Consider the following 21191-nt stretch of genomic DNA (forward strand, 5'->3'; position numbering starts at 1 on the left):
AAATCGGGCGGTTCATAGGTTTTGAATCTGAAGTGAACCGGAAATGGTTTCAAATTACAATCGCCACTTTGTCAGCAACCAGCTTCCCCACCACCTGTTCGACATAATTACTTAGTGGGAATTCACCGACAAAAAAACAGAGCATCCCAAGAATCTTTAATAGATGGCGCTTCATTAACAAAAGTACCTTTTTACATTCCCATCCACACCACTCCCAACACCAACAAAATCGTCTCGAATCACCCAAAACAAATACGAGCTCCCAATGAACAAATTCATTTGCCAGAAACATTGGATCTCTATATGGAAATCAGCAAGCCTATGCACCAGAGAAAATGGCTGCTGCCCATGTCCTTCTCTCTCCTCACCTCCTCTCTCCTCATCATTCTAACCCTCTTCACCGCAGTCCCCTTTCGCCATACGCCCCGAATCAAACCACAAGTTCCCGTCTTTGTTGAATCCAAGCTGCAAGCAGAGCCTCCGAATCCCAGTTCAAGAATCCCTAGGTTGGCCTATTTGATCTCTGGCTCGCGTGGGGATTGTGGGACTTTGAAGAGGACTTTGAGAGCTCTGTATCATCCATTGAACCAGTATGTTGTGCACTTGGACCTTGAAGCCAAGGCCGAGGAGAGGATTGAGCTGGTGGAATACGTCAAGAATGAAGCTTTGTTTGAGAAAGTTGGGAATGTGAGGGTTGTGGTCAAGTCTAATCTGGTCACCTATAGAGGTCCTACTATGGTTAGTAATACCCTTCATGCTGCAGCAATCTTGTTGAAGGAAGCTGGAGACTGGGACTGGTTCATCAATTTGAGTGCATCTGATTACCCTTTGGTCACACAAGATGGTTAGTTTTTTCTTGATGCTTTGATGCTATGTTTGGTTAACATGGAATAAATTTTCCCCTAATATCGAGTAGTATGTTCTAGTTAAGTTTTACATCCTTTATTCTTGGATTTATATATTGATGCAGTTATGCATAAAGATAAGTTGTGTAGCTAGATGGTTAAATTTTGTTTTTAGTGTTTTTCTGATTGATTTTTTTTCTTGAATCTTATTGGACCAACTTCATTTAGCGGCTTAGCCATATTCACTGATACAAATGCTTAGTGCTAATGGTTGAGATGTCTTACTTTGTTGAACAGATATGCTCCATACTTTATCAGCTGTGCCAAGGGACCTAAACTTTATTGAGCATACTAGTGACATTGGTTGGAAGGAGTAAGATTATATTGTAGATTAATTACCTGTGTATTTTTCAATACAAAATTTGATGTAGTTTGATTTTTGATGTTATTGGTTTTGTAGATACCAGAGAGCCAAGCCTGTTATAATTGATCCCGGGCTTTATAGCGTACAAAAGTCCGACCTTTATTGGATCACTGAGAAGCGCAAAGTTCCTAATGCATTCAAGCTTTTCACAGGTTAGAACGATGCATATTCTGCTGGAAGTATCTGTCTTTGATTCTTCGTTTCTTCATTATGCTTTGATACCTGCTCTATTATTTCCTGATAAGTTCTATTCATGGTTCTGATTCTTATTGCAAAAAACTGATGTTATGCTGTTCTGACTTTGATCACTGGATCTTTTGCTTTTTTATAGTATTAAATATTTCTTCGCATATATTGACTGCTTAAAGTTCTCGTTGTCCGTACAAACGAACAGAACTTATCGAAGAATTTAAATTCAGTGTATACATTTTTATACGGGATTTTGTCATAATCCCACGACATCCATATTGATGAATTCTATACCACCACAAAGACTTTTCTTTTATACCTTCCCACAACCCTTGTCTGTGGTCTTTATCATTGCGTGGTTTACATGAATGGCTTAGTCATGTGGTTGATAATTGTCTCACAAATGAGCTGTGAGAACGTTTGGAGCTCCTATTCTTTTTTTAGTTAGTACATATTTTGATATATGTATTGGTAGGGGAAGGGCCTCATCTTATAGCAATAACATTGACCCTAATGATGTCAATGACTCAGCAACATGTCATTTCCTGCCTTTTATTTCTAAACAAGATATCAATGGTCTCACCTTCAACTGCTTTGTTATATCATTCTTACTTCAAATTTCAAACTTTTTACCATTGTAAGTGGTATTGTGTTTGGAACCTGCTCCACAGTGATCTCAAGAGTTTTTCCATACTTGGTTGGGCATGTCCGGGCTCTATGCTCAAGCTCTCTCTCTCATGAAGGTTGATATCATTAGCGTGGATTTAAACTCATCATCTTAGCGCAATCCCCAACTCTGCTTAAGTAGGGATATTGGACAAGCAAAACTTGTTCATTAGTGAGTTTGCATCCAACACTTTTGATTTGTCAAAGATGACCTCCAACACATTCCAGATAGTATACTTTTCAAACTCTTGGACTAATTATTTTGCTTGCAATACCCGAACACCAAATTTCGATTAATCCTTTAACAATTCAAGCATTTTTTTAATTAAAATGCAGTTTCATGTTGGTTTTCTTTTAGCTAAGCAGTAACTATCATAAAATAGTATACTTCAAGTAGGACTTATGTTGAAAAGATAAATCTACTTTCTGAAAGAGAATAGGAACTAGTATTAAGTTTTTTAAGATTCATGGGCATCTCTGAAAATTCAACAAAAATCTCTATGAAAGTAGCATGATAATTGCCTAAAACACCCATCACCATAGTCTCTCTGATCCATTATTATGATCGCTGTTTTTTTGCTGATTTTAGCTACTATAAAATATTTTTTATGGGCTTCCTTGTAGTAATCCGGCTGCATATTTCATTCAGGTTCAGCTTGGATGATGCTTTCTCGTTCCTTCATGGAGTTCTGTTTATTGGGGTGGGACAACCTGCCCAGAATCGTACTTATGTATTACGCAAACTTTCTTTCATCACCAGAAGGGTACTTTCACACCGTTATTTGCAATGCTGAAGAGTTCCGTAACACTACTGTGAACCATGACCTCCATTTCATATCATGGGACAACCCTCCGAAGCAGCACCCACATTTCTTGACAGTTGATGACTATCAGAGAATGGTTGACAGCAATACTCCCTTTGCCAGGAAATTCCAAAGGGATGAAGCCATTTTGGATAAGATTGATTCTGACCTCTTAGGCCGTAGCACTGATGGCTTTGTACCAGGAAGTTGGTACAGTGGAGAGGAGTCAAATGCAAATGTTACCGAGCTTAGACCTGGTCCTGGTGCTGAAAGACTCAAAACTCTGATCGATGGATTGATATTGGATAAGGATTTCCATGCAAAACACTGCATCTAGCTTTTGGCAATTGATTCCCTACTGAAAAACTTAGTATTATGGGACGGGAGCCTGTTTACACAATAGTAGGAGGAACATAGTGCGACTTTCTCTAATATGCGTCTCGGTACTCTTTACTTGAAGTACCATGTAGGTTTCAGAGCTTGTAGGTCAAAACTAGAGTTACTTATATCTGACCGAATTGGTCTGTGGAAAAGGCAGTCTAAAGCTGGATTTTGAAATATATGCATACATATTGAGTTTTTGGTTCAAGAAGCATGATTTCATATTCTTAGATCTCTGTTGTATGCCATGGTTCTTTCTTTCTATTCATGCCTTTTGTCACCAGTTGTCTAATCTATGCTCCCAACTCCAACATCTGGCGTTTGTTGGGAGACTGCAATTTCAGAGAAATGGAGAAATCTATGGCGGCCAGAAAAGTAAGTTTCGGGTATATCCTACCTCCATCATCATGTCTTTGTTTTTTTTTTCATAGGGGATTCTTCTAAAGACTCTAAACATTCGTATAAGAAAAGAAAAGAAGAAAAGAAAAGAAGCTGTTTATTACTATTATTATAAAAATTTCTTCAATACATTTTTGCTAAACATTTCCTGCATGAATGCTGTGTGTGTCGTCTCATATCACAGTGTCTTAATGTGTTTCATGTAGAAGACACGGGCCAGGAACGATATCATGCTCTATACCATATGCATTACTACAATTTGCAGTGACTTGTTTTCCAGTTATGGCTGATGTTAACTGTACTGATTCTATCGATATTCCATGACAAGGTACAGACTTGCTACAGTTGAGATTAATGGCGATATGCGTTGCTGATGTCCCCACTGCGTGCCGGTAAGACACCTTGCTTATTTGAACTCCAGTTTTCTTTACAAAATGATCAATGAGATGCAATCAATCATCATTCAGTTAAGTCGATAATTTCGAATATGTAGTGTAGAAATTTTTTACCAGCTCTGGGCATGCACCACTGACATCGCAGTAGTTTTGGTCTATGATTATCTGGTTCTTCACATTGTTGAATGTTAGTCTTTCAAATGCGACGTCCTTGAGATATCCTCTCCCCACCTTAGCAGCATAACCAAGCACAGGTTAGTACTGAAATATTTAGAGTTGATTTTAAGTAAAATGGTGGAAAATTTGGAGGTTATTTCGGACAGACCTGCCATGTTTTTATTCGAGCCCCGTTTGTGGTGTCATTGAAGATGCAGTTAGTTACATTGATGTTCTCTACTTGCACGAGGTTTCCACTTCTTCCCAAACTTCCAATGCTGTTCAGTTAAGAATAAATCAATAAGAATCTTGATCTTTTTTTTAAGATTCTGAGTTTGGATAATGTGTGTTCCAATTTGGTGTTTTATGCAATTAAAAACATGTATGAAATATAATACTAATGTGATTTTTTGGGAATAGAGAAAAAGAAATGACCTGATTCCATGACCAAGTGTACATTGAATGTTGCTTATGTTGAGATCAGAAATGTGGTCACCAATTGAGATACAATCATCACCTGAGGGCATGGTTAAGTACTCAAGCTAACCATTTAAAATAGTTTAACAAAAATGAAAAGAAAAAGATTATTTGCAATTTTTAGCATTAAAGGTGACCATACAATTTTATTTGCATGGTTGTTTTCTGTTAGTCTCTCATTAGTAGTAGATGGTATTATTTTTTTTATTGGTAAATAAATAGAAATTTTAAAGGTTGCATTACGATGGATTTGAATCCGGATTACCATTGGTGATCTTAGAACTGTTGATGCTGAGATGGTTCGTTGATTGAATGTGGATGCCGTCGGTGTTAGGGCTGTTTCCTGGTGATTCAATTGTTACATTTTGAATATGGAAGCCATTGCATCCTTGCACTGATATATGTGTTTGAGCACTGTTTATAAACCTTATATTACTAACAATACTATTGTTGCACCCAATAAACTTCCACGCCTGTGAAATAAATCCACATTTAATTTGATAACCCAAAAATAATATATGTTCATATCGGATAAGTGTGAAGTACTTACAGTTGGAGCTAGAGTCGTGCAATTTTTCTAAACACAAAAAATTATGATGATTAGTACTAGTAATCAATAAAGATACTTAGGGGTTGCGAAACGGGTTACCCGCGGGTACCGACAAGTTGGGTACTCGTACCCGATTTTAACCAAATTTATTGTCCCAATACCTGCCTCGCGGCATACCGGGATTACCCGATACCCATGTCGGGTATCCCTTACCCGACCTGATATCCTAATAAAAAATTTGAAAGCCATAATAACCGTCAATGTTCTCTAATTTACTTTATTAATATCGATGCTAAACGTTGAATAGATTGAGAATAAAAGTTAGGGGACACTCTATAGCTAGTTTTGGTGAGTTTTTAAATAGCCCTACTTTCGTACCTCTCCTGGGGGAAATGATAAATCACCTAAGACCGCTAATGCCCCATCTAATTCAAGAACAAGGCGTTGGAATATAAAATGTTTTAAAAGGACTCTTAGATTATATAAAGTACTCCCACTGTTCCGCCTTAATAGAGGCATTTTATTTTCTTCAGTTATTTTGGAAAATAATAATATAATACTCTTCTTTACATTATTATCTCTCTTACTCTATTTTTTCTCCATTCTAATTTATTTTTAATTTTTCAAAATGAGTGTGTATATGACTATTATTATTTAACTACCGTATTTACTTTTTTTTTTCCCTCTATTTTAACTATTTGAAACATCTCTATTAGTATGGAACGGGGGGAGTATTAAAAGATGGAATATGGCTAATCCTAATAATAACGGGTATTATCGGGACTAACGGGTATACCCGCGTATACCCGCTACCCGCAAAACTCTAAAACACACTACCCGATCCCGCCCCATTTCCCGTTATCGTCGGGTAGCAGTAGCAGATACCCAATACCCGGCGGGTAGCGGGTTGAGATGGGTATTACCCATTACCCGCTATCCATTTTGTCATCCCTAAAGATACTATTAAATCAAATAATAATAATACCAATTGAGGATGATATTTACAAGACTGGTCCCACCAGGCCTTGCCCTGACCATCGATGACACCGAAGCCCGCAACACTTAAACCCTTTGTATTGGTAACTGCCAACCACTGGCTTGCATCTTTGCCATCCCACGCACTAGGTGCATTTGGTGCTACAATTGTTCCTAAAATCTTCGTATTTCATAAATATAAATATTAATACAAATTCAAATACTATAATAAAATTAAATCAATTTATTCATTCAATTAAATAACATACCAAGAAATTGATCCCTGAACCATTGCATGGGCCGTTAAAATTGACGGGGTCCACTAAAAATATGGATTTGGGTGGAACGTACACAGTTGGAGATTTAACCGAGGCTTTACAGGCTGCATCCCACGCCTTCAGAAATGCCTGCACATATATATACATACTTTGATCCTAGTATTAAAATATATTTCGTCCCATTAATAATATATTTTATACACATTATATTTAATTCTATTATAAATAAACCATTGAGTTGCAAACTCATCCCACGCATCGTTGAACAAGAAAAGTAAAAATTAAAATAAACCCTCCGCCTATAAAAAATAGTTCAATTAGTGGGCAATGTAAGTTTTAAAGCAAAATTAGTCTAGTAAGAAAGATAAAGTGACAAAGTGAGTAAAATAGGAGAGAAACAAAGAAAATATAAATAAAGTACTCCCTCTATCTCATAATTCACTTTTCATTTTAGTTTGTCCTGATGATCTTTTACTAAAAATTAAAACACTTTTATCTCTAATTTATTCTCTCTCTCTTTTACTTTACTCTCTCCACTTAACACACAAAATAAAGTTTTGTATAAAATCTCGTACTGCCCAAGGAAGGGATCATCTTTGTTGGGACGGAGGGAGTAACAGAGAAAAAGATAAAAAGTGGGTTAACTAGGATAATGAATTGGGAGGAACTTAATTTCGATTTTGAGTATTAGACTAATTTTGGTGTGAGCTTAAGGAAACATGAGACTAATTTTTTGGACGTAAGTACTATTAAATTTTCTCAACTCACTTAGCATTATAAGCCATAAGGCTTCTCCCGAGTGAGCCAAAAACAAAACCATGAAGTTGTGTGTAAAACGTGCAATATCATACTAATGTACAGGTGTGCGCGCATCAGCGGTGGACGCTGTACAAGTTAAAGAACGAATTAATTACTTTGGAACTCTCCGTACGGCCATCGCCTATGGCTCCATAGTCGGTGACATTGAAATATGTTGCTTCATCAAATGCCCATGCAAGGTATGGTGAGGAAGAAGAAACCAAAACAAATAATAGCACCACAAACCTCATAGCACCCTGCAAAAAATATTAGGACAACATTATTAATCTTGCTTTCAGCCAATAAATAGTTAACTTATGTTGTGTATATATAGGAATTAGTTCTGTCTATATCACAACCCTATGCGTATATGCATTATATTTGAATTCTCACCGTGGAGAATTCAATAAAGAATGCCTATTGCTACACCAAGGAGATGTTGTTTAATGTCCTACTTAAGCCTTCTTTATATACAGAGAAAATGTGAAGTATTTAACGTACTAGTTAAATCTATTTATAAACACAGATAAGATATGAGATACTCTTGTGGATTAGATTATGTACAAGTGTAGATCACATACCATGCACCATTAATTTATGAATAAGATTTTGCTACCCAATAGTTAAATAATATTACCTGGTGGTGATTTAATTTTTACATGGATAATATATTAACTACTTTTTAATCATCTTTGCCTTTTCATGGCCAATATATTACTTAATTTATATTCATCTTACTTTTATTATTTTCATCTTTACCCCTTATTATTTTCATGGCCAATATATTAAATACTTTAACTCATCTTTACCCCTTATTATTTTCATGGCCAATATATTAAATATACTTTTTATTCATTTTTACCCTTATTTTTTTCATGGCCAATATATTAAATACTTTTTATTTCATCTTTACCTTTGTTATTTTCATGGCCAATATTTTAATTACTTTTTGTTCATGTTTACCTTATTATTTTCACGGCCAATGTATACTAAATAACTTTTTATAATCTTTACATTATTATTTTCATGGCTAATGTAGTAAATTATACTTTTTAATAATCATTACCATTATTATTTTCATGGCCAATATATTAATTTCTTTTTATTAATCTTTACCTGAGTTCATTATTTTAAGGTAATTTTGTCAGTCAATAAGGATTTAGAAAGTATGTTATGGCATGACAATTTTGATGAGATCCGAAAACACGACATGAACACGCACGAAATTAGAAATTAATGAGTTAGTGTCAAGCTTTATCGCGTACTTGTTTTGTTGAGTTGACTTGATAAGTACACGAAAATTCCAGGTTGGGTTCAGGCCGAGAGTTCAGATGAACTCCGTGATGGGTCCACCATCCCCGACTTCTCCAGCATAAGCTCAGTGTATGCGATGATCAGCGCGATCGTTATTCTAACGTCTTGCAAAGTTTCGCATAACGTTCAAGTTGTCAATTTGTTCACACCTATACCTATTAGTGTTTTTTGTGCCTATTAATTTAGTAAATGTTGTCCATCTATGTACATATTTTATACTATTTGAGTGTTGAATTTAATGAAAAAAATGGAGCTTGGATTGTTTCTTTTTTCTTTTTCGAATTGAATTGAATTGAGAATTTATCCATTGAATTATATAAATAATTCAAACTTAATTGATTTAATTTTGAGTTTAACTGGTAAGTTGAGTCGAGTTTATGAATGATAAATTTAGACTCATGCACGAAAACAGTCGCACATTTTTCGCTCCAATTGCGCTCAATTATGCACTATTTAATGATGTGATATTGTCAATTTTCATTTGTGTATATGAACTGAATCAAACTAAGTTGATTTGGTTTTGAGTAGAACGGGCGATTGAGTTAAGTCGAGTTTATGGGTAACAAATTTACACTCGTGCACGAAAAAAATATCGCACAATTTCGCTCCAATTGCATTGTGTTGGAAATATGGAGGTTATGCAGGCCTTCTTTGTGAAGGTTGGACTCCAGAGCGTTGTTCAAATAATCACATATATACTCGGGGAAGTGAAAGAGATACCGGCCAATCTTTTGGACAGCGAGTGCTTTAAACTGCAACAAACTTATATTGGAGAAACTGGGGAAGTGAATCTCATCCACGAGACATTGGAAAAGGCGAAAGATCATCCCAAGCTTCTTTCACAACCACGCGATATCGGCATGGATGAGGTTAAGGTCAATAAGGCCCTTCCTGATGCTCGAGAATATCGTGATAAAGAAGGATTCTTTGAAAAGAATGTTATCTTCCTCTTGTGCATGTGATAGGATGGATGAACAAGAGTGGCAGGCAGGGATCACAAGATTCGTTCAAAACAACTCAATGAGTATATAAATTAACTAGTTTGAAATTTGAATAGTATTTTGTGCAAGTTCTATTCATTAAAAAAAATCTCACGATTCCTAATACTTAAGTTAACTATATTCGCGTTAATTCGATTCATGTAGCAATATGATTATATCTCATTACGTTTATGAAAGAAAATAGAAAAAAAAAGTGCTCCACACAAAATAGAATAAAATATCATGACTTCATTAACACAGTGCATAATCGAGCGAAATCGTGCGAACGCTTTCATGCACGAGTCTTAACGTATCATGAATAATAGTATGACATAACTTGATCCACTTCAACTCAAAATCAAATCAGTTCTATTTGAATTATTTGTATCTAATTAATATAATGGTAAGTTCTCATCAACTCGGGGAAAAAAAAAATTCAAGCTCAATTTTTTTTCATTTGAATTTTACACTCATGATAAAAAGATTTACATTTATGAAAAAAATTTCACGTCACGACAACTATGCCAGTAGCGAGAGTTTTGGCACGCAAATGCCAAGAGAAAGTGGCATGGGCCACAAAGCTACCAAGAGAAATGTTAGAGGGATTGAAGGAATAGGTTGAAATGTGTGAAGAAAAATAACACATACATATAGCCTATTTCTAAGCACACTATCTGGTAAACAAACTTAATTTGTAACATAACATGCTCCGAAAATGTATACTCCATTATCAAAGAATTCAATTCAAGTTCTCTATGACCAAAAGCACTAAAATTTGGTTGTCATGTATGTACAAATCTAGTAGTATTTCGAATACAAATTAAAAAGGTCGAAGATTGTGAATAGTAGAGTAGATGTGGATCTGCTCTGATATGAGAATAGATTAGTATTGCCGAAGACATGGGCCAGGAAGCGTGCCTTGCTCTCGACCAGAAGCATTGCTGCAATTTGCAGTAACTTGCTTCCCAGCTATAGCTGATGTTAACTCTATTGATTCCATCCATATTCCATAACATGGTACCCAATTACTACAGTTAAGATTGATGGCGATCTTCGAAGCTGATGTCCCTTGTATTTCTCGATACACTATATTGCTTATTTCAACTCCGGATTCCTTGAAATAGGAGACCATAAGCATTTAAGACCAGAAATATTTTTGAGGTATGAATGATTTAACCATTTGTCATTTTTCTTTGTATAAGCTTACTTGCTCTTGGCATGCACCCCTGATGTTGCAGTAATTCTGGTCGATGATGATGGGATTCTTGACGTTGTGGAGTACCAGTTTTTCAAATGTGACGCGCCGTACATATCCTCTTCCAACCTTGTCACCATCATTAGTGAAATAATTAAGTATAGTTTTAGGCCAATTGGCAATCATATGTTTGGCAGTTAGTTTGAGTTAGTACCTGCCATGTTTTGATCCGAGCGCCATTTGTAGTTCCGTTGAAGATGGCATTGCTTATTTGAATGTTTTCCACTTGTACATAGTTTCCTCCCCTTCCTAAGCTTCCAATGCTGTGCAGTTATTGACAACAAATTGCTAAGAAATTAATTTCATGTATTATCACTAGTAAAGGTGTACTAATGAAATGAAATCTGAACAGACCTGATTCCATGACCAGGGCCACATTGAATTTTGCTTATCTCCATATCAGAAATGTAGTCACCAATTGAGATACAATCATCGCCTGTGGGCATTGACAAATACAAGAATCTACAAAATCAATGAATATAGTATTTGGCAAATAGATTAAATAAAATTGGTGATTGGTAGTATATAAATTACCGCAGGCTATTGTAGAATTTGTGATGAGAAGATGGTGAGATGATTGAATGTGAATACCATCTGTGTTGGGGCTATTTTCAGGAGACTCAATAATCACATTCTCAATGATGAAATCGTTGCACCCTTTCACCAGCATATGTGTTTGGGCACTATTTATAAACTTCACGTTCCTAACGCTGCTATCGTTGCACCCTAAAAACTTCCACGCCTGTTTACCGGTACTTGTTATTCAGTGGCGGACCCATAAAATACGAGGTAAAACATGTGCAATTACCCGTTGTGAAAGCATAACTTACTGTTGGAGCTAAAGTTGTGCAATTTTCCTGAAAATACAAGGAACATTAACAACATTTACAAACTTGTTATACACTTGATAATCTTAAATGAAACAATTGAGAAGAATTTATGACAGCATGTACCAAAAGAGGATGGTATCTACAAGACTGATCCCACCAAGTCTTGCCTCTCCCATCTACGACGCCATAGCCATAGCCATCGATGTTAAGGCCATCGATATTCGTAAATGCCATCCATTGACTTGCATCTCTTTCATCCCACGAGCTTGGTGACTCTGGTGCTATCATTGTCCCTAAAATCTTCCTATCCACAACATTAATCTTACCATTACAAAATCATGAATTTGTACTAGAACAATACTACTTGAATAAAGATAAGGTACCGAGAAATTGATGATCGTTGGATTGCAAGGGCCGTGAAAGATGAGGGGGTGAACTAGAAATATGGTCTCCGGCGGAACATATAGTGTTGCAGATTGAAGTGAAGAACTACAAGCTGCATCCCATGCCTCTACAAATGCCTACATTTGTAAATATGAGTCATAATATAATTAAAATGAAAGAGTAGTTCTACAAATTACCTGTGAATCATCTGTACAACCATCACCAGTGGCTCCATAGTTGATGACATCGAAATAATGTTCATCAATGCCGCAGGTAAGGATTGGTGAAGACGACGAAGCGAACACCAATAACAACACTCCAATCACAACATCCTACACAAGGAGTACAACTTAATTATACATAGATATGGATTAAACATTTTGATTTTTTAGTTGTAACATGGAGTATATTATCACCATGAAATATGCCAAATTAACACAAATGTTGATTGCTAGCTTGCTGCTGCACTTCTCTCTATCTCTCTCACTCTCACACACACACATATATAATACTGCAATATACAATGATGTAAAAATCAGACTGTGTGATCCTAAATTAATTTTCTTATGCCAAATATTTTATTGGGTGTATTAGTATAGTACTATAACTTATGCCAAATATTGCATTGGGCATATTTTATAAATAGAACAAGTAGTAGACAAGAATTAGAGGGAAGAGGAGACTGAGATATAACCGTTGTATGAATCAGAAAAATGTAACCCTTTTGGCTCGTGAAAACTATTGGACAAGTCACAAGTTTCAAGATTTCAGTTCTTCTAGTAATTACATGGACAAAAGCTCTTTTACTAGTCACTATTATTTCTCTTTTTTTTGGGGAACCTGTTAAAAAATTTATTCCTACTACCTCGATTCCAAATATATAGTGTTACTGTTGTGCTTCATTATACATATACGTGTTTCATTTATATGTCTCATTGTAACTCTGGCTAGTTAGTGTTATATCATGTTAGTACTCCTCCGTCCCAAGAAAGATGATCCCTTCCTTGGACGGCACGGAATTTTATGCAGTTAATTTTTGTGTGTTAAGAAGAGAGAGTAAAGTTAAAGAGAGTGAATAAAGTAGAGATAAATGTGTCCATTTTAAGTAATGAGTCATCTTGGCTGGGACAAATCAAAAAGGAAAATGGGTATCTTCAATGTGATGGAGGGAGTATTATTTTTTTTTCCTTCCATTGAACAAGTAAAATTTAATTTTGTCTTCTTGGAAAGGGGGAGCGACAGAGTGTGATATTAAACCTATATGATTATAAAGAAGCCTTTCACTACTCAGATATCACTGAAAGGATACAAATAAGATAGTTGAAAATTTATTATAGCGGACACATAAAAATTAGTGTTAATAAATGAAAATACTCACTTTCGTAAGGTTCTATATGTTTTCTACATTCACTTGTAATTTAATTTTTATATTATGTGAAAATACTGAAAATATTACTGTTAATGTACGGCAAATTTAGTTGTTGGCTCAAACAAGGAATCCACGGCAAATTTCTCCGAAGGTGGCGGTTTATTGGGGCAAATTCAATTACCACATCACCGTCGGTTTTATCTAAATTTGCATTAATGAGATGATTAAAAAAATTTTGAGATGTTGTATTTTAATACCCCTCCCTTCCATAGTTGAGTTGGGATAACACGAGTTTTAATGTATATTTGGTACGAACCAAGAATATAAAAAAAATTATTGGAGTGTATTAATGGAGAATAAGGTTCATCTTATTAAAAAGTAAGAATTTACCGAAAATAAAAGTAGACTATTTTTATTAGACACGGATTAAATAAGAAAGAGTCTCTACTTTTATGGGATGGAGAAAAATATTATTCTTAACTTATGAAATTCACTAGAATTTAGTTAAATTGTATAAATTTATTGACTATTATCTCTTGACTTATTTAGTTTTTAGTTTCTGACACTAATTAATTAGAAAATGATAGAGAAATTTTATTTGGACATTTGTTGAAAGATGAGATATTTTGGCTAAAAATGGTTAATAAAATATCAAGATGAAAATATCGGAAGCAGAGGGGCATTTTAGTAAATGAGGAAATGCAATCTGCACCTTATCTCTTTGAGCATCTACGCTATATGATACAGTGAGTGAGTACGCAGTGGAGTGTGGAGGGAGGAGAACACAAATCATCCACATTCTTAACAAATGGCACTCTCTCTTTGTTCATCCACTCGTATGTCCTTCAACACCGCTCCTAAAACTGGTACACCTCTCCCTCTCTCTCATCGTTTTACTTCTTTTCTATCGGTATCAGTTTGCGAGTTCATAAATTTACCCCAAAATCACATTCATAAAATCAAAATTGATGAATTTATTGGGAAGAGGCTTTATAAGCTAGATTAAAATAGCGCAATTGTTTCGTTTATTATGAAATTCGAGTTATACATAATGCAGTGGGCATATTGCGTAATCAACTTATGAAATTTGATTTGTTTTGGAATTGCAGGACTTATTAGTGATAGATTTACTAGTGGGAGAGTGAATTGGATTACGGATGCCACCAACACTTCCAATAATGCTTCTTTCCAACCTTTAAAAGCTACTGTGAGTGTAAATGTTGTGTTGATTTTGTACCTCACTGTCACTGGGATAATGATCTGTCTGTGGATGCGTTGTTTATGCTACATAATGTTATGTTTTAAAAACACTTATGTCAATTTTTGATTCCAATCCTTGCTACCACAATGCCTGATTTTAGGTTGATTTTAGCTTTTACTGCCCCTCCGAGTTCATTTGATTCTATTTATATGTAACTTGCTCTTTGGTCTATTTATATGCAGCCCGATGACGACAAGAAGACGGTCCCGGCCGCCAAAGTAAATAGCCTACTCTGTCAGGATTGTGAGGGCAATGGTAAGTGAAGCATGATTTCCTACACTTTATTCTGGGGCTAACACAACATTTTTAGGTGCTAAACAATGCGGGCAATGCAAGGGCACTGGAATCAATTCAGTGGATCACTTCAATGGACAGTACAAAGCTGGCAACTCTTGCTGGCTTTGCAGGTATATCACTATAAACAATTATCACACATTTCTTGGCATTCAAATTTCTGCTGTTGAGTGTAATTCTGATACTGTATTTGCACTTTTGTATTATCTGAACTGGTTCATAAAGAAATGTCCGTAAAACAATCAGCGTAATCTATGAAATGAGAATGATATAATCAATGAGTTTCAGATGCAAGTATGTTGGATACTGATCTCAAGTCTTGGACAGGGGGAAGAGGGAGGTCCTGTGCGGTAGCTGCAATGGTGCTGGATTTCTTGGTGGTTGGATGAGCACATTCGAGGATTAGCTTATGCATCTTCGATCTTCTTGATTTTAGCGTATCGTCGATAACACAGCCAACAGCGATATGTAGTGCATTGAGTATGTTAATTACTTGTACTTGTTCAACAGATCAATTTTATCCTTTGATCCAACCATCTATTTTATGATACACCTTTCTTGTTTGGTGAAAATTGTGGATAAGAATATTGGCGCACCGTAGATTAATATTGACAAAGTATTTTGGAACTAAAGTTGTGTTTTACATCCAGTATTTTATTCTTCCTATGGATCATCAAATTATTTATTTTTGTAAGAATATCCAAACATTACAACTACTTAACACTTTTGTAGTACTATTTATTAATTTTGTGCTTTTTTTTTGGTTTAAATCATGAGGGGAATGGATATTATTTGCTCAAACATGATTTCTACTAGCCAGAGTCATTTCTGCTTTATTTGTGGGATTACACATTAAATTATTGTGTAGGTAATAAAATCATATTAAAAATTTTGGTTGACGTATCCTAAAAGTTTAGATCAAATTCATTTTTGAAAGAGAGATTTGACATTTCTTCGTGAATGTCGAAAAATGTCCTTTCAGGAATTTCAGTCCCAAAATTAGTTTAAAAAGTGAAAAGATACAAAAAAAACTTTTAAAGTTTAAATACTCCATCCGTCCCATTAAAAATGAAACATTTTCCTTTTTTATTTGTCCCATTAAAAATGAAACGTTTCCTAAAATGAAAATAACTCTATCTCTACTTTTTCATCTCTCTTACTTTATTCTCTCTTCTTTAACTCACAAAACAACACTGCATAAAATCTCGTGCCGATTTCCAAATGTTTCATTTTAAGTGAAACGAAGGGAGTACTAAATTTGTTCAATCCTCAAAATCAAGGACCAAGTAGTTCACTCAAAACAAAAATGATGCATAATTATATGGATAGGGAGGTAGGAATGGTCTGTTCATGCCAGAAAAAATTACAGGGATCAACTCGGGACTTGACCTGCACCAATCTCTCAAAATTGCTATTGTAAGAGCATCCACTATATAGGTGGACACTTTTTGGTGGACAACTTTTTTTTGTCCATAGCCCCATTTTATTTGCCCACAGTCACAAAAAAAAGTGTCCGCAGCAATAGTGGACACTTTTGGTGGACAAATTTCACTTTATTTTATTTGTTGTATATTTTAATTCAGTTACAATTAAAATTATCGGACTATAAATAATTAGAGAACGAGATAATAATAAAATTAAAAAGTGCGATGAGACCAAATATTCGTTGTATTAATGGATACTGGAAAATTACACAACGAACATTTTATAAAAAAAATATTTAAAAACAAATAAAAACACCGCCACCATCTACTCGGTGGCGGAGTCGGAATCCTCTGCCTCTTCTTCGTCGCCCACTCCCCCCGGCGCCGCCGCCCCTGCCCCCGCCGCCCCCGGCGTCGCCCCTGGACCAGTCAGCCCCAGATCCTCTCTGATCCTACACATGAGCTCATAGTATATCGCCTTGGTGATCGGGTCGGTGGCCGACTCGTAGAAACGGCAGTTATCTTGCAGTTGTTTCATCAATTGCACATTCAGGTTCCTGTTCAAGACCACATGGGCCCCATGGTCCACAGACTGAGCTCCAGTAGGCGCCTGCGCGGTGCGCGATTCAGACCCGGGCGCCGAGTAGCTGGAGGAACCTGCAGACATTCGGGCGCTGCGGATACTGGCCTTCTGCCCCAGAGGGCGTGAACGCCTAGTGTGTGTATCAGAGGGCTCATCCGTTTGGGCGTCGTTGAGGTCGATTGAGTGTTCGCCGCTGCTGCTGCTGTAGTTCCCGGCTCTGTTGCGTCTATTGCGCTTCGCCGCGTGACCTTTAGTCTCCTCTGCACAGATAGACTTGAATTTCGGGCAGTTCTCGAGAACGAGAAACTCCTCCCCCTGGGTGAACTTAGGCTTATATAGCGCGTTGTATTGGGACACAGACAGAGCCTTCACGTCGGCTTCGTTGCGGCTACTCTCAGCGTTGAGAAGGTTGTTGCCGTAGATGCCCGCGAACTTCCTGGTGGGTGTCAGAATCCTCCCAAACTTTTTCCGGAGCTGTTCCGCGTCACGCGGTTTGGCGCCTCTCGGCTTGAACTCATTGTAGGTCAACAAGACGCGCTTCCAAAAGCCCATCTCGGTCTGATCGGTGCCAACACAGGGGTCTGATGTGACGGCATCCCATGCCCTCGCCACAGCAATCGACTCGTCTTTGGTGTAGTGCCCGCCCCGACTTGTGACCGCCGACTCGCTACCGCCGCTGCCGCTGCCATCCCCGTCGCCGTCGCCGCCGGCCCGCCCCCCACCGCCGTCGCCGCCGCCTCTCTCCCCACCGCCGTCGCCGCCGCCCCTCCCACCACCGCCGTTGCCGCCGCCTCTCCCACCACCGCCGTCGCCACCAGATCTCGTCGGCGGGGTCTCCGGTAGGCCCGGACTCATCAGCCCCATCATCTGCTCCAGTGTGAACCTATCGAAATCAGACAAAGGAGTCTGGGTGTGCTGGAAAGAGTGAGAAGGGGTATCCGGCCGTGGATGGTTGGGCGAGTCCATAGTGGGTCGATAATCTCCAAATGCCGAACGACCCAAATTCCTCTGATGAGAAGATTGACCCCGATATTGGATTTGTTGCCACGGCGGGGATGTCGGTGACCACGACTGGAATGGAGGGGGATTGGGACTCGATCCCCACAGCTGAGATGGCTGGGAAGAAGGATAGTATCCGTATCCCGATTCTTCCGTGCCGGGAGAATCTTCGTCTCTCCCGTGCATTTGGTATAAACTCTAGGGTTGTGAAATTGGGGGTGGAGTGAAAAACAAATTGGTGGGGTATTTAAATAAGCCAAAAAAATTAATTACAAATTCGAATTAAAAAAAAAAAATTTTAAAAGCCGGCGACCGCCGCGGCGGTTTCGCCGCGCAATAGATAGGCGTGGCGGCCGCTGCGCTTCTCTCTCATCTGGCCCGTCCTCGCTGCAAACGCGGCGATGGCCCTTCCGCCCCAACATTTTCGTCCGCCCCTGGGGCGGACGCATGCTCCCCTATAGACCGCCGCGGCTAAGCCGCCTCCGGGGCGGCCGGCGCGCCGCCCCTATAGTGGATGCCCTAATACTTACTCCCCCATTCCACAGCATCAACGGAGGTGCGGTTAAAGCCGTTCATCCCGATCTCGTCGTCTCTCAAGTTAACATAAGCCTCCCTCGGATTCATAGAGACGTACTGCGTCATGTATTCGTAGAGCTTGTTTATCCAGTCGTACCTCTTCCCCACCTCCTCTTCATCGACGTCAGGTACTCCGCCATGAACACCACCCCCTTCATGTGCGAGAACGGAATCTCCCCCTCCTCAATCTGCCCCATTTCCCCCCCAAACGGAGTCCATATCACCAACGGCGCCTCCTCCTCCAGCATCACCCTCCACAGCCCCTCCAGCCCCTCCTCCGCCACCGCCTCCTTCACGAAGTCCGACTTCCCCTTGAAGTAGTTCACGAAAGGCGGTTTCCCCGAGAGAAGCGTCTCCGGCGCCGTCCCCGCCGGGAAGCTCCCCATGTACACCACCGACTCTATCCAGCTCATCTCCACCGTCTCGTTCCGTGCCATCCCGAGCTCTGGAAACTCGAAATTCACGATTTGGAGAAGCGACTCCGCGCTGCCGAGATACACCCCGTTGTACAACGTCACTATCGTCCTCTTCTTCCCGGAGTCAGCCGCCACTGGCGCTGGCTGGATCAGTACTCTCATGAATACATTCTCGTCGATTTTGTCGGCGATGTGCTGCCATTTGTATAGCGTTTTGGTGCCGCCTTGTTCTAGTGTTCGCGCCACGGTGAAAACCATTACGGTTGGCGGAACTTTGAGGAGCCGAACCTTCCATGCTAATATAACGCCGAAGCTGCCTCCGCCGCCGCCTCGGATCGCCCAAAACGCGTCCTCTCCTATGGATTTCCGGTCGAGGATGTTTTCGTTGGCGTCGACTATTCTCGCATCGGCCACGTTATCAGCGCTGAGGCCATACGCGCCGCCGACGCCTAGGCTGGTGAAGAGGCCGGCGGGGTAGCCGTGCGTTTAGCTCTTCTCCGATATCCGGTAGTATAGCTCGCCGGCCTGCGCCCACGCTGTCTCGGAGCGGTCGTCGACGTCGACGGCGCGGAGCTTTCCGAAGTCGAGGAGGATGAACGGCGGCGCCGATTTGAAATCCGATGTGTAGGAGAGGCCTTCGTAGTCGTGGCCGCCGCTCCTCAGGCGGAGATGGACGCTGAGAGCCTTGGCGCAGACGACGGCGGCTTGGACGTGGGATTCGGTTAAGGGCGTGAAGATGAGGATGGGCTTGGGGTTGGAGGGGAGCAGACATCGGAGGTTTTGGGCCGTGGAGTTCAAAATGGAGGTGAAGAGTGAGGTTTGGGAAGGGGTGATGAAGGTTGAGTTTGGAGGCGGAATTTGAACGGCCTGTTTGGCTACGCATTTTGGGAAGGAATCCTGGATTTTTTCGGCGATAGAGGAGTAATGAGGGTAGAGGACTCATTTTTGGTGTGTTTAGTACTACTATCTGAATGTTGATGGTGGAGTTCTATATTTATAGAGAGATAAGAGCACTCCCAATGGTCCGGCTAAAAACTCCCTTATTTCTCCCTAACTCCTGCCACATCAGCGCCACATCAGCACCAAAATTTATCCCCAGGTTTTTAGCCAACTTTTAGCCAACTGCTCCAATGGTTTCTCCCTTATTTCTCCTTAACTCAACATTTCATTTTTACATCATCATTTTTAATATTGTTTAATTTTCCCTACAAATGTGTTTAATAAATAGATTTATAATGAACAATTCATCGTTGTATTAATCATTGGAAAATATAATACAACGAGAAAAAAAAAACTACAAATAAAAAACCATAAAAAACAAATATTTAAAAAACTAAGAGGGAGGGGCGTCCGGCGGGAGGCCCATCAGGATCTTCATATTTTGGATGGTCGACCAGAGGGACTGCTTCGCTTCTGGGGTTCCGCCGCTGGTGAAGTACAGCGTCTACAGCTGCGTCAGATTGGCGACATTGGCAGAGAGCGTGGCTTGTTGTATGAACTGGGGTTCCGACTGGGCATCCGACGATGCGCCCTTCCCCTTCGGCCTCCCCTTCGCCTTCTTCGCTCCCACAGGGCGCTCGTGCGGACCATCCCCAGTCAAGTCGATGGGGGTCGCGCTTCCCTCACTCTCCGCACCGCTAAGTCGCGAGCGCACCGATTTCCCGTGCAGCGCGGTGTGCATACCCGTCCGGAATTTGGGGAGATCCTTCAGCCTATCATAGATGTTCCAATACTTGAAGCCCTTCGACAAGAACTGGCCATTATACCTCTGCATTGCCTCATCTCGGACCATGTGCTCGTTCTGGCCACTCATCATGTTCGTCATCAAGTTAGAGTATATACCGTTGAAGTGGCCGCAGTGTTGGGGTTTGTATACTAAAAGATGCTTCGAGCGTACATGCCTTTGTACAGTCAGCTTGTGCATGTATACGAGAAACGCCACGTCCACTTGTTTACCTATTTATGAGAATAAATAATATAATATAATGGTTTATTATTGAAATATGATAAACAAGTCTAAGGCTTTTTACTAAGAAGGTCAAGTAGGGAAATTCGATGAATCTCCTCATGAGTTTTCCAGTAGGGGACTTGGCCATATCTAGTAAGAAGAAAAACGTATTCACAACCTGGATAGGCTTTGGCTACCTATTGGTACGGTTGCGGTGTTTGT

At 39.3% G+C, this 21191-nt stretch overlaps 4 protein-coding genes and 1 pseudogene across 10 annotated transcripts; 2 read left to right on the forward strand and 3 right to left on the reverse strand.

Annotated features, from left to right (window-relative positions):
- Positions 1 to 43: 43 nt before the first annotated feature.
- LOC125187785 (beta-glucuronosyltransferase GlcAT14B-like) lies at positions 44 to 4583 on the forward strand. 7 transcript variants are annotated; one of them, XM_089058750.1, is made up of 7 exons: positions 44 to 844; positions 1143 to 1218; positions 1306 to 1421; positions 2130 to 2201; positions 2774 to 3694; positions 4042 to 4099; positions 4201 to 4583. In XM_089058750.1, exons 1-5 carry the CDS (start codon positions 304 to 306, stop codon positions 3262 to 3264), a joined length of 1296 nt encoding a protein of 431 aa, XP_088914876.1. In that variant the 5' UTR covers positions 44 to 303; the 3' UTR covers positions 3265 to 3694; positions 4042 to 4099; positions 4201 to 4583. The 7 variants fall into 7 exon arrangements, with proteins under 7 accessions (XP_088914876.1, XP_088914877.1, XP_047940377.1 ...); XM_089058751.1 differs by having other exon boundaries at positions 2774 to 3683; positions 4036 to 4099; XM_048084420.2 differs by having other exon boundaries at positions 2774 to 3683.
- On the reverse strand, positions 3760 to 6773 carry LOC148926703 (polygalacturonase QRT2-like). Its single transcript, XM_089058752.1, has 8 exons — positions 6530 to 6773; positions 6271 to 6441; positions 5286 to 5312; positions 5001 to 5208; positions 4694 to 4775; positions 4428 to 4536; positions 4217 to 4333; positions 3760 to 4132 (listed from the first exon to the last, which is right to left on the reverse strand). The coding sequence occupies exons 1-8, from the start codon at positions 6683 to 6685 to the stop codon at positions 3896 to 3898; spliced, it is 1107 nt and encodes a 368-aa protein (XP_088914878.1). The 5' UTR covers positions 6686 to 6773; the 3' UTR covers positions 3760 to 3895.
- A 3611-nt stretch (positions 6774 to 10384) lies between these two features.
- Positions 10385 to 14267, reverse strand: LOC125189471 (polygalacturonase ADPG2-like). The gene is made up of 10 exons (XM_089059220.1): positions 14181 to 14267; positions 12297 to 12431; positions 12099 to 12236; positions 11839 to 12015; positions 11716 to 11742; positions 11420 to 11627; positions 11240 to 11321; positions 11040 to 11148; positions 10838 to 10954; positions 10385 to 10744 (listed from the first exon to the last, which is right to left on the reverse strand). Exons 1-10 carry the CDS (start codon positions 14265 to 14267, stop codon positions 10514 to 10516), a joined length of 1311 nt encoding a protein of 436 aa, XP_088915346.1. The 3' UTR covers positions 10385 to 10513.
- On the forward strand, positions 14177 to 15595 carry LOC125187789 (DnaJ/Hsp40 cysteine-rich domain superfamily protein). The gene is made up of 5 exons (XM_048084427.2): positions 14177 to 14334; positions 14578 to 14675; positions 14912 to 14984; positions 15040 to 15136; positions 15351 to 15595. The coding sequence occupies exons 1-5, from the start codon at positions 14277 to 14279 to the stop codon at positions 15427 to 15429; spliced, it is 405 nt and encodes a 134-aa protein (XP_047940384.1). The 5' UTR covers positions 14177 to 14276; the 3' UTR covers positions 15430 to 15595.
- A 745-nt stretch (positions 15596 to 16340) lies between these two features.
- On the reverse strand, positions 16341 to 20803 carry LOC125189470 (monolignol oxidoreductase AtBBE-like 15 pseudogene; annotated as a pseudogene).
- Between the last annotated feature and the right edge of the window lie 388 nt (positions 20804 to 21191).

This window comes from Salvia hispanica, chromosome 5 (assembly GCF_029641045.1).
Source record: "Salvia hispanica isolate PSC_SH4W2 chromosome 5, Shi_PSC_v1, whole genome shotgun sequence".
NCBI classification, from domain to species: Eukaryota; Viridiplantae; Streptophyta; class Magnoliopsida; order Lamiales; family Lamiaceae; genus Salvia; species Salvia hispanica.

Bases quoted from the DNA above. Each gene is read 5' to 3' on its own strand.
- LOC125187789 (XM_048084427.2), top strand. From the start codon at position 14,277: ATGGCACTCTCTCTTTGTTCATCCACTCGTATGTCCTTCAACACCGCT. The intron at 14,985-15,039 runs GTAAGTGAAGCA...CAACATTTTTAG, and splicing joins TCAGGATTGTGAGGGCAATG to GTGCTAAACAATGCGGGCAA. The intron at 15,137-15,350 runs GTATATCACTAT...AGTCTTGGACAG, and splicing joins AACTCTTGCTGGCTTTGCAG to GGGGAAGAGGGAGGTCCTGT.
- LOC125187785 (XM_089058749.1), top strand. From the start codon at position 304: ATGGAAATCAGCAAGCCTATGCACCAGAGAAAATGGCTGCTGCCCATG. The intron at 1,219-1,305 runs GTAAGATTATAT...TTGGTTTTGTAG, and splicing joins AGTGACATTGGTTGGAAGGA to ATACCAGAGAGCCAAGCCTG. The intron at 1,422-2,129 runs GTTAGAACGATG...CCTGCTCCACAG, and splicing joins TGCATTCAAGCTTTTCACAG to TGATCTCAAGAGTTTTTCCA.
- LOC125189471 (XM_089059220.1), bottom strand. From the start codon at position 14,267: ATGTGGATGATTTGTGTTCTCCTCCCTCCACACTCCACTGCGTACTCA. The intron at 12,237-12,296 runs GTAATTTGTAGA...TTACAAATGTAG, and splicing joins GTTGTACAGATGATTCACAG to GCATTTGTAGAGGCATGGGA. The intron at 10,745-10,837 runs GTAAGCTTATAC...TCCTATTTCAAG, and splicing joins GGGGTGCATGCCAAGAGCAA to GAATCCGGAGTTGAAATAAG.
- LOC148926703 (XM_089058752.1), bottom strand. From the start codon at position 6,685: ATGTATATATATGTGCAGGCATTTCTGAAGGCGTGGGATGCAGCCTGT. The intron at 6,442-6,529 runs GTATGTTATTTA...TGAAATACGAAG, and splicing joins GTTCAGGGATCAATTTCTTG to ATTTTAGGAACAATTGTAGC. The intron at 4,133-4,216 runs GTAAAAAATTTC...CATTTTGTAAAG, and splicing joins GTGGTGCATGCCCAGAGCTG to AAAACTGGAGTTCAAATAAG.